The 10,699-nt window shown below is 43.6% G+C and overlaps 1 protein-coding gene across 1 annotated transcript in view; it reads left to right on the plus strand.

Moving 5' to 3' along the window:
* The first annotated feature begins 6,134 nt into the window (after positions 1-6,134).
* LOC107112059 (vomeronasal type-2 receptor 26-like) overlaps positions 6,135-10,699 on the plus strand; it is an 11,913-nt gene continuing 7,348 nt past the window's right edge. Inside the window, exons 1-3 of the mRNA XM_015413126.1 lie at positions 6,135-6,352; positions 7,078-7,255; positions 8,298-9,143. Of these exons, the coding sequence (XP_015268612.1) occupies positions 6,135-6,352; positions 7,078-7,255; positions 8,298-9,143 (1,242 nt within the window). The remainder of the gene's footprint in view (positions 6,353-7,077; positions 7,256-8,297; positions 9,144-10,699) is intronic.

Here is a 10,699-nt window from a genome sequence, read left to right on the forward strand (position 1 = left end):
GCCCTAGTAGAGGCCAGTCTGGCATTTTTCGGTCCAGGGAGGGTCAAGCAGTTTTCAGACCCCGACGTCAGTGCTCTCTGGGGAACATACGGGGAAAGGTGGTCCCTCAGGTAGGCAGGCCCCCGGCCATATAGGGCTTTAAAGGTCAAAACCAGCACCTTGAAGCGAATACATTATGCTATCGGCAGGGAGGGCAATGCCTTCAGCACAGGATGGATGTGCTTCCGCACAGGGAGACCCATAAACAGCCTGACTGCCGCATTTTGCACCAGCTACATCTTCCAGATTTGTGACAAGGGGAGCCCCATGTAGAGAGCATTATAGTAGTCCAATCCTGAGGTGACCATTACGTGGATCACTGTTGCCAGAACATTGTTTTTGAGGAAGGGAACCAGCTTCCTAATCAGCCGAAGATGATAAAAGGAGTGGCTTCTATCTGGGCCTCCATCGTTAATGAGGCATCCAGGAGCATTCCCAAACTCCTGGCACTCAGCACTAGCACCAATGGCACCCCATCGAAGGCCTGTAGTGGGATCCCTACCCCTGGTCTGCTCCGACTCAGGCACAGGACCTCCGTCTTTGTATTTCAATCAGCTCAGTCTAAACTAACCTGCCACAGTTTGTAGCACCCAGTCCAGGTCTTCCGGGGTAGAGTTGGACTGGCCACCCTAGATATAGCTGGATGTCATCCACATATTGGTGACACCCTAGTCCATGCCTCCGGGCAATCTGCACAGGGGAGGCGCATATAGATGTTGAATAACATTGGGGAGAGCACTTCCCCTTGGGGCACTCCACAGAACAGTGGGTGCCTTCGGGACAGCTGATCCCCATGAGCCACCCTTTGTCTCCGAGCTTGGAGAAAGGAGACAAGCCATTGCAAGGGAAGCCCCTGAATCCCAGTGTCAGTGAGGCAGTGGATCAGTAGCTGATGGTCAACCATGTTGAACGCCACTGACAGGTCCAACAACAACAGCACTGCTGTCCCGCTCTGATCCAGATGCCTCCGGAGGTAATCTGTGAGGGCGACCAGTGCCACCTCTGTCCCATGTCCTGGGCAAAAGCCGGACTTGAAGTGACCTAATATGGACATGTCATCCACAAAGCCCTGCAACTGTATCACCACCGCCCTCTCGATTAATTTGCCTAAATAGGGCATATTGGAAACTGGCCGATAGTTTGCCAATTCAGCCAGATCCAGGGATGTTTTTTTTTTTAAAGAAAGGGCAAACCATCACTTCCTTGAGTGCCTCTGGGAACAGTCCCTCAGAGAGGGACTTGTTAATACTTTCCCTAAGGGCATCTCGGAACCTCTCACAACCAGCTTTAATTAGCCATGAAGGGCATGGCTTAAGGCTTCATGTGGTTGGATGTACTGTTGACTTCCTCTAGACTGAGTGGACTGAAATAATCCAAAATTGGACTAGAAGACATGCATGGAGCCTCAAGTTCGCTCACTGTCTCAACTGTAGCGGGAAGATCATGGCAGTGCGACAAGACCTTATCTGCAAAATAACTCACAAAGGCCTCACAGCCAATATCTGCCCTGTGGCAAGACTGTCAAAGACTGAATAGTTCTAAACAATTGGGCTGGGCGTGAGCTGCATAAAACTCTCTCTTCACAGCTTTGACTGCCATCTTATAGGATCTCATAAATGTCCTGTAAGATGTTCATATAGCTTCATCGCATGTACACTGCCACTCTCTCTCTAGCCATCTTAGCCTCCGCTTCATCACCTGCAGATCCTGGGTGTACCAGGGAGCTAGTCTAGAGTGAGGGTGCAGAGGGCATTGGGGAGCGATCTGATTGATGGCTGCAGAGAGTCGGCTGTGCCAGTCCTCTACAAGCTCATCCAGTGAGCCGCCTGGGGGCATCGGGTCCCGCAGGGCCATCTGAGGCCACATAGGGTCTATTTGGCTCTGTGGATGATCTAAAATATGCTCGCCGCCCAAACAGTGTTGGGGTGGAACATTCAGATGGGCCTTCAGGGCATGGTGGTCTGACCATGGCACTGCCATAGCAGTGATCCGGTCCACTGTAACCCCCGCTGGGAAGATCAAATCGAGTGTGTGCCCAGCCTGATGAGTGGAAAAAGTTACATATTAGGAGAGTCCCAGCACTGCCATGGACAACACCAGGTTTGTCACCTGTGTGGAGCCAGCCTTCCTGAGCATCATCTGCATGGACATTGAAGTCACCGAGGACTATCAGTCTAGGTTGCTCCAATGCCCAGCTTCACACAGCCTACATTAGGGATGGCAGGCTATTGGCCGGTGCGTTGGGTGGACGGTATAGCACCCAGATAGCTAAACTCTCCCCGGCTTCCCACACTAGTGTTAGCCAAACTGCTTTATGTACAGCAGATGGCAAACTAAATTTTACGTGAGTTCTTGCCAAAGTTTACGGAGGTTCTGTCTACCCCACAGAGTCTCAGTGATGGAGACGAGACTGGTTGATTCCAAAACAATTTGTCATTTACTGAAGCATATAAAAATCCCATTCAAACAAATCAGATTCACACATATACGCAGCCAAGTTCCTTTAGAAATACAGAAGTAAATAAAATAGTTCCTTTTTACTTAAGGGTAGGTAGGTTATCGGTTTAATACTTATCTTTCCTGAAGTCTTGTGTGTTGCAATGAAAAATTAGGGAAGAATGATAGAATCTAGGGGTACTTCTAAATCACACTCTGACAGAGCCAGCCAGCAGGGCATGGACCTCTTTGGCTGCGCACACCAAAGGATCAAGTAAAGACAAAGGGTTTTAGCAGGAAGGGGGGGTAGCGGCTAGCAAAGACCTAACGTGTGGTCATCGCTTCTTACAGTCAAATATTTGGGTGAGTTGCAATCTTGCCAAGCTGTAGACCCACGAATCTGTAGTCCGTCCCATACCTACATCTCATTGGTGCGTGTAGTAAGGGGCAGGTACCTTAGGGGTGTGGACAATATTTGAAACTCTAAGTTCTAACTCATGGGAAGCCATCTGGTCAGGTGTGAAGTCTTGGCATCCAGGCTTTCCTTGATATGCAGATAGATCTTAGCTTTCCCAGGCAAGCAAGGTAACATCTGCCAGGAAATGGCAATTCAGATGCAAATCGAATCCATGTACTGTGTGACATCGAGTCCTTCAGCAATGGGGGATTTCTTCTCCTTAGTTGTAATTTCTGCTAACAATGGCTAAAATGTGCTTCTCTTTCCCATAAGGCTCTGAGCTGAATGTGTTTACCAGCTTCATTAACATGAAATGCATGCAGGTACCTTCCTATGTGAAATCTGTCACAACAGGTGATGCAAGCAGCTTTCTCTATGCCTATGGGTATACATTAATGTTCCCTCTAAGCTGTGGAGTCTTGTGAGCAAAAATTCCACTTTGTGAGCTACTGGCATTAAAGTTCTGAGCGAGCGATTTGGCTGCTGCATAAGTAAATTCACTCTGGAGCCAGGGGTAGTTTCATAGAAAAAGAGCTATGGAACTCATTAGCATAACTCATTAGCATATGCTACACTCCCTGACATCAGGGGCCCGGCGGTGGACCTGCAAGGCCAGCGGGAGTGTGAGGAAGCCCCGCCAAGGCCCTCCCTGGCCCCAGGCAGGCAGGGGTGGTGAGAGGTGGGGAGGAAGCAACTTACCCTCCCTCTTATCCTGTCTCCTCCTGGCTGAATGAGGGCCGGAAGCGGGGCAGCCAGAAGCAAGGGACGGGGCTTCGTCATGTGCCCCACCCCCGCACCTCACCTGGGAGAACTGCGATCCCCCGCGATCCCCCCGAATCTACCTCTGTCTGGAGCCAGCCTTCCTGAGCAAAGAAAAATACGTGTGTGCTGGAGGCTAAAAAACTGTGAGCTAGCTCACACTAACTCAGCTTAGAGGGAGCACTGGTATACATGTGTGTGCACAGTCCATATATTTGTGTGTCAGCAGATATAAATGCATAAAAAGCAAATATTAAGTCCTTTTCTCAACACTAGGTCAGCACACTGAATGCCCGTGAGCTTCAGCGGTGGAAGCACCCTGAGGGAGCCCCCCCACCCCCTAGTCCGCAATTGGTGGAGGACCGAATTCCCGAGTGGAGCCAGCTGGGAGAGAGCTATTGTCTCCCAGTCTCAAACCCAGGTTTTGGTCATGCACGCCAGGTCTACATGCTGCTCAAGCAGGAAGTCCTTAAGGACCATGGTTTTATTATTGATAGACGTGGCATTACACAGCACCAAATGACGGAGGGGGGTCAATTAACCAGCCTCACTGCCAACCACCTTCAGAATGGGATCCAGGCTGGAAGGAGACCAAGCTAGTTAACTTCTCTGTCTCCTTCCCTTAGAACCATGCCTGTTCCCACCACTATATTTTCCCTTCCCCAGGAGCACTGGTATTCCCCTGCCCTTTCAGCACCATATCTGGTGGTCTTCGCCAGGCCTCAGACCTATCCATTGAACTGGCTGACTGACAATGTGGTTCAACTACCTGCAGTGGATATGCTTCAGTGCTGCTAAACTCAAAGGGCCCTAGTCTCTCCTACTCATAAATCTGTAACTTCCATGATCATAGGTTCTTCAGTCTACAACTAATCTCCTAACTTGTTGTTAATATATTTTATACATCTCACATTGGCTGGAAATAATCCCTATTCAATAATAACAAATTCATCAATTTTACAAGTCAGCCTATTACACGCTAGGGATCCATGTTTTGTCTGCTACTGGGATATAGAAAAGGGCATTATGGAAAATAAAAGCATGCGTCTTGGTGCTTAAAGGTCAAATCCAGAACAAGGGGTTCACTCAGAATTGTGAATCTCATGAACATAAAGGTGCTCTTGGCTTATTTTGGAAATGTCTCCCATCTTGTTCCCCCTCTTTGTTTAATTCGTTCATATATACCTCTGCTCCGGGGGGGGGGGGAATACAAGGAAAGCTCCCTTTTCCACAAGATGTTTCCAGATGGGGGTCATCAGTATAACGGATTCTTTGGACACTGCTATGTGGATTGGGGTGATTTCTCTGAATTCAGAGGGATTGTACACAGTGTGCTCCCCATCTTTTCAAAGGATGAGATCTGTTTTTCCTTCATCAAAAGCTTTCCCCAAGTAACTTTTCCCTCAGCAACCTCACTCTAAAGAATTCAGAGAAGTGTGAAACAGTGAATATGTTAATAGAAAGCAATGTCACTAGTACTCTGGGTTCAGGGTTTCCAAACCTTGGGGATCACAAAGCTTCTGAATGTGGTCCTCAGGCCATCCCTCCCCAGTGGCTACTTCTGCCCTTCACGTCACTCTCTTTTTCTTCTCTTCTTCTTTGCCAACTTTTCCCCTGGGGTTGAATGTCACCACTGAAGCATTTGCCCCCGGTATGGGTAGCATTTCATTTGAGGGACAGAACAAGTAAACACAAAAGTTAGCTTAGTCATGAGGGGTAGTGGTGGGAGTGACTGTTCTCGGGTTTGGATATTTAGGCAAAGAGGACTCCCTTCACTTATTTAGTTGAGATTCCCTTGCTGAACGCACTACTCTAAATCGGATTGCTTTTGTACTTTCCTTGAGGTTGACTTTCTGAAAATATACTTGTATGAGGGGACTGCAACCATGAGGGTGCACAGGAGCCTGCTCTTCTTCTTTCTTCATTGGGGGGATACACAGTCAGGGGGCTCCCCCTACGTAGGGCTGAGGGCAGCTGCCCCCGGTGCTCATTGGTTCAGTGGTCTCAGGATTGGACTTTGAAATATAGACAGATGTGGCCACTTTTCTCTTGCTATTCTCCTGAGAAGGATCTGACAAAATTTCTGTCGCAACATTACTTTAACAGTCAACATTGCAGAGAAACTGTAATGCTGTGTAAGAGTTGCCCTTCCCTGTAATTATCCAATTGTCCATCATTTCTTCTACTTCTTCTCTGTCCCTAGAGAGTGCCAGTAATCACATACAATATTACAAAGACCAGAAGCTTTTCCAGTAGTTCTGTAAGAAGCAGAGGCTGGGCTCCATGAAACTGACCATTGTTTTTAATTTTATTATTTTTTACCCTGTATGCTCACTCTGCGAGACTGGCCATTTCCCATCCAGCTGTAGAACTCAGGGATGCTTGAATTATAATGTGAGAACAGATGAACAAGGGTCAAAAACAGAGATTTTCCTGCCGGGTGATGGTATTGATAATGTTGACCTTAGTCCTCCTGCCTCAGGTGTTTTCCAAGATACATATTGCTAACTGCAACACCACTGGTGACAGTCTTTCTATTCTTCACCAGTATTATCACCTGGGAGAGCACATTATTGCTGCCATATTTTCTCAGATCTACACGTGGTTCAGCCCAATAACCTTTGAAAAACGTCCTTCTAATGATAACTTTGATGACCTTATGTAAGGCGTCGTTTTAAAAATCCAAATAATACATCTTGCCCACAAAATAGTCTTAATACTGTGGCTTGGTTTTAGCTTCAAGGCTGTGGTGTATGTCTGTTCTTTTCTTTCCACAGGATGACTATCTTCTCATCTATAGGATAATTTCTCACCAGGCTTTGTCTACAATCAGGGCTTTTTTTCTGGGGGAACATGTCGAAACATAATCCCGGAACCTTTTTGACTTTTTTTTAAAAATTCATGAGTTTTCAGTATACAGACTATTTCTTCATTTCCCTCTTCAGAGTTCCTGCACCTCTTTTTCCAGAAAAATGTAAAATGTAAAAGAAGCTGATAGTACCCCAACAACCCAAGATACATGTCCATCTGTTTTGTCAGTGGCATGCCTCTCTGTAAATGCTTCTGTTAGCACGGGTGTGTGTGTCTTCCAGATTAGTATTGCTCTTCATTAGGAGAATCTATAAGGTTGATTTGTGTGACAATATTACTTCACACATCCCAAGCAATCTCTTTTAGTGCAACGTATTTTGCAAGCACTCATAGCATTAAAATGCAGCAGGTATCATGTTTGCAGGTGCGTGCAGTGATACAGCATGTAACTCTCATTGCAGAGTCATGACTCATATCTACCAGCATATCCTGGCCTTGGTGTTTGCCATTAAGGAGATCAATGAAAATCCCCAGATTTTGCCCAACGTCACCCTGGGCTTCCACATCTATAATGACTACTTCAGTGCAAGCAGGACCTATCAATCCTCCATGGAAATTGTCTCCACACGGCACAGATTCATCCCTAACTACAAGTGCAACACCCAACAAGATCTAGTAGCAGTTATTGGAGGACCTCAATCTGATACTTGTGTCCACATGGCCACCATCCTATCTGCCTACAAGGTCCCACAGGTATGATATAAACCTATACATTTGAGATGCTGTTTTCAGAGTTAGAGTGATATGACTGAAATGAAAAAGGCCCACCCTGTATGTTTCTTGAAGGTTAAATCATGACTCAGGGAAAAATATATCTGTATTTGTGCGTTTCCCCACAGTGATAAATGGGCTAATGAACAACCAACCTTCCAATCACTGCAGGTGTCATAGAGAGGCATTAAAGACATTCATAGACCTTTAAGATTTGTCTTGTGAACTGACAAGGAAACAAACATGTTTTCAAATAGCAAGCTAAGTAGAGTAAGGTGGGTTATCATGGAGGACATGAGAAGTCTTTGACTTTTTAGCAAGAAAATAAAAACATGTTTGGAGCAGGAAATGTTGCTGTTGTCTGAAAAGAAAATGACAATTTATAGGCTCTTACAAATTGGATTGACATGCTGTCTGAAAGTCCTGTTGCCACACTTATCACATTGCATCAGAAACATATGAGGCAGCAGCAAATAGAAAGCATAAGGAAACTGTAGCGTGAAAGGGACCTTTGAGAACTGTAATATTCATGATGCTAAAAAGAACTACAGAAATGCTCCAGGATCTGATTTCCATTTCTTAGAGAGCAAAGCAAACAGCTTCCCAGTTCCATTTATGTTGTTCCAGGAATGTCTGCTCTTCGCAGTTAAAAATATTGTAAGCTGGTTTGAAATATTGACTCTTTGTGCATATGTACTTTACAACTACCTCACTATGTTTCTAATTGATCTTGTATTTATTTTTTTTATTTTTTTTGAGAGATCTTGCTGTCCCCATATGGAACTTATGCTCTGTCTGTTTTTGGTTTGGCTTGGTTTTGTCTGTTGGAAAAACGTTCCTAGTTACATCACTGGAAATGCATGCGGAATACACAAAATTGAATTTGTCTAGGATCTCAGTTAATGTTTGTGGGAAAACAACATAATTGATTGAACCTACCATAACACAGACACGCACAGTTACACACAAACCTTTCACTTTGGGAATCTCTTTCCTTTCTCCCCTCTTTTCTATATTTCTTTAGCTGACTTATGGCTGTGTTCCAATGATGATTAACAGAGCCCAAGGAGTATTCTCCTACCAGACCTTTCCAAATGAAGCTCTTCAGCATGTTGGGATTCTCCAGTTGTTGATGTATTTCAGGTGGACTTGGATTGGAGTGATATCTCAAAATGAGATTAATGAATATGCAGAGAGGTTTGTTCAGAATGCACTTCCCATGTTTTCCCAAAGTGGCATCTGTATTGACTTCATAGAACGAACCCCCATATTGTCATTTTCCACACAGATCCCTGAAACGGAAGACAGTATTGTTAAAATAGGCAGCATTATCATGAGAAGCTCAGCAAATGTCGTGCTCGTATATGGTGAAATTGATACCATGATTGTTTTGAGAATATTGCTTGATATTTCAGAGTTTGAGGACCTATCAATGAAGACAAAAGGTAAAGTCTGGATTCTGACAGCCCAGATGGCTTTCACTTCACTCCCCTTCCAAAGAAATTCGGACATACATTTCCTCCATGGTGCTCTATCCTTTGCAAGTCACTCCAAGGAACTCTTTGGATTCCAAAAGTTCCTTCAGATGAGGAACCCAACCTCAGAAAAAGAAGATGGCTTTATCATGGATTTCTGGCAACAGGCGTTTAACTGCTTATTTCGCAAGACTATGGCAGACGACACAAATGAGAAGATCTGCACAGGGGAGGAGAAACTGGAACGTGTTCCTGGATCGGTTTTTGAAATGAGCATGACAGGCCACAGCTACAGCATCTACAATGCTGTCTATGCTGTGGTGCATGCTTTGGATGCCATGCGTTTATCCCATTTGAAACATGAGTCGAGGGTACTTCTGAATCAACTGTGGCAGGTAACATTATGAACACACTAGGTTAGGATCCAGCAACTGACCCGTCCCTCAGTTATGGCAGTTCTTATCGCATCAGTGAGAGTACATACTTTTCAACACTAGATTCCACTCGGTGGAACACTCACCTTGAGGAGGCAAAGGGCAGTGTTTCTAGAGGTTTTTGGGAGGTGCTGCAAGGCCATTTCATTTGATAGAGCTTTAAATGGGTTGCTGTTTGCAGACATTTTAGAGATAAGGGGTTATTAGGGGGTATTTTATTTTATATGTCAGGTGTTGGGATTTGTAAACTGCTATGAGCCATGAGAAAAGGAAAGGTACAGATAAAGTATAGCTTAATTATTCTCCTTCAGGATTTTCCTGTGCATCCTCTGTTATATTAGTATAATATCTAATTATATGTGGCTCCAGACTAATGCCAGGCACCTTGGTGCTTAATTGGGTTCTCTATTAGTTTCTACACAGGGCACATCACTATCCTTATAGTAAGTCTGTGTTTCTGGCAGCTTCAAAAGTTATAATTGAATTTGTTTGACATATCATTTTCTGGCGGAATGCCTGCTTCTCCAGTACAACATGTTCTGTGACATGGGTAGCTTCTTAGGAACAATAGTGTAAACACTTCAGGAATACCAACAGCGACCTGACTAATATGCAGATATCATTGAATAAAATATTTCTGATGTGATTCAAGGCTTAGTGGAATGTGATCAGAAACATATTTCAGCTTTTTCTGGAGAGACACAGACAGTGGAGCTATTTATTCTATCAAATCAATAATTCATGTCATTTTCCTTGATTCAGTACATACTTGGAGTTTTGTTGTAGCTCTCCCATACCTTGTGGTAAATGTTTCAAGTCACCTAAGTGACCAAAAGTACATTTCCAAAAGTTCACAATTTATAAATATATTTAAAAGTCTTTATTATTTTCAAATACAAATAAATGAGAGAGTTTATACTTCTATACCTATTGAAAATACCTCATACATATATATATCTGGTTTCCTGTCTACCATTCAATATAGTCTAATCTAATTCTTGCAGTTCATCAGTTGAAAGATATACCTTTACTACTATTTAAAAGTTATTTAAACAACTTCAAAAGTCCCTAAACTTATATAAAATTCTCTTATACTTTCTAATCCTTTATTTTGATTACATCATCAATATAGAGTTTGAAAATAACTTTTCCCTTGCATTCATTCAATATACATCATTGTTTTTCCAGAATCAGTCTTGATGTAATACAGAAGTACAGAAGGTCTCTTTCATTTTTAATTTATATAATTTGTTATATAATTTTCAATATCATCCACAAATCCCCATCAAGATAATTTAAATTATAATCTCTTATACAAATCTAACTGCCACTATCAATTTATGTGCATCAAATATAAACTTAGATGTTACATAGCAAACATTAAGGACAAAAAAGGGAAAAGAGAAAAAAAACTGAACCCAAAACCTAGAATTCAGAACCTAAAAAGGTTAGTCAAGAATAGAAAAGGGCCAACTCTAAAAATCTAATTATAAAACATACAAAAATATACATGCAGG

Source organism: Gekko japonicus, unplaced genomic scaffold (assembly GCF_001447785.1).
Source record: "Gekko japonicus isolate JY-2015 unplaced genomic scaffold, Gekko_japonicus_V1.1 scaffold4260, whole genome shotgun sequence".
Taxonomy (NCBI): domain Eukaryota; kingdom Metazoa; phylum Chordata; class Lepidosauria; order Squamata; family Gekkonidae; genus Gekko; species Gekko japonicus.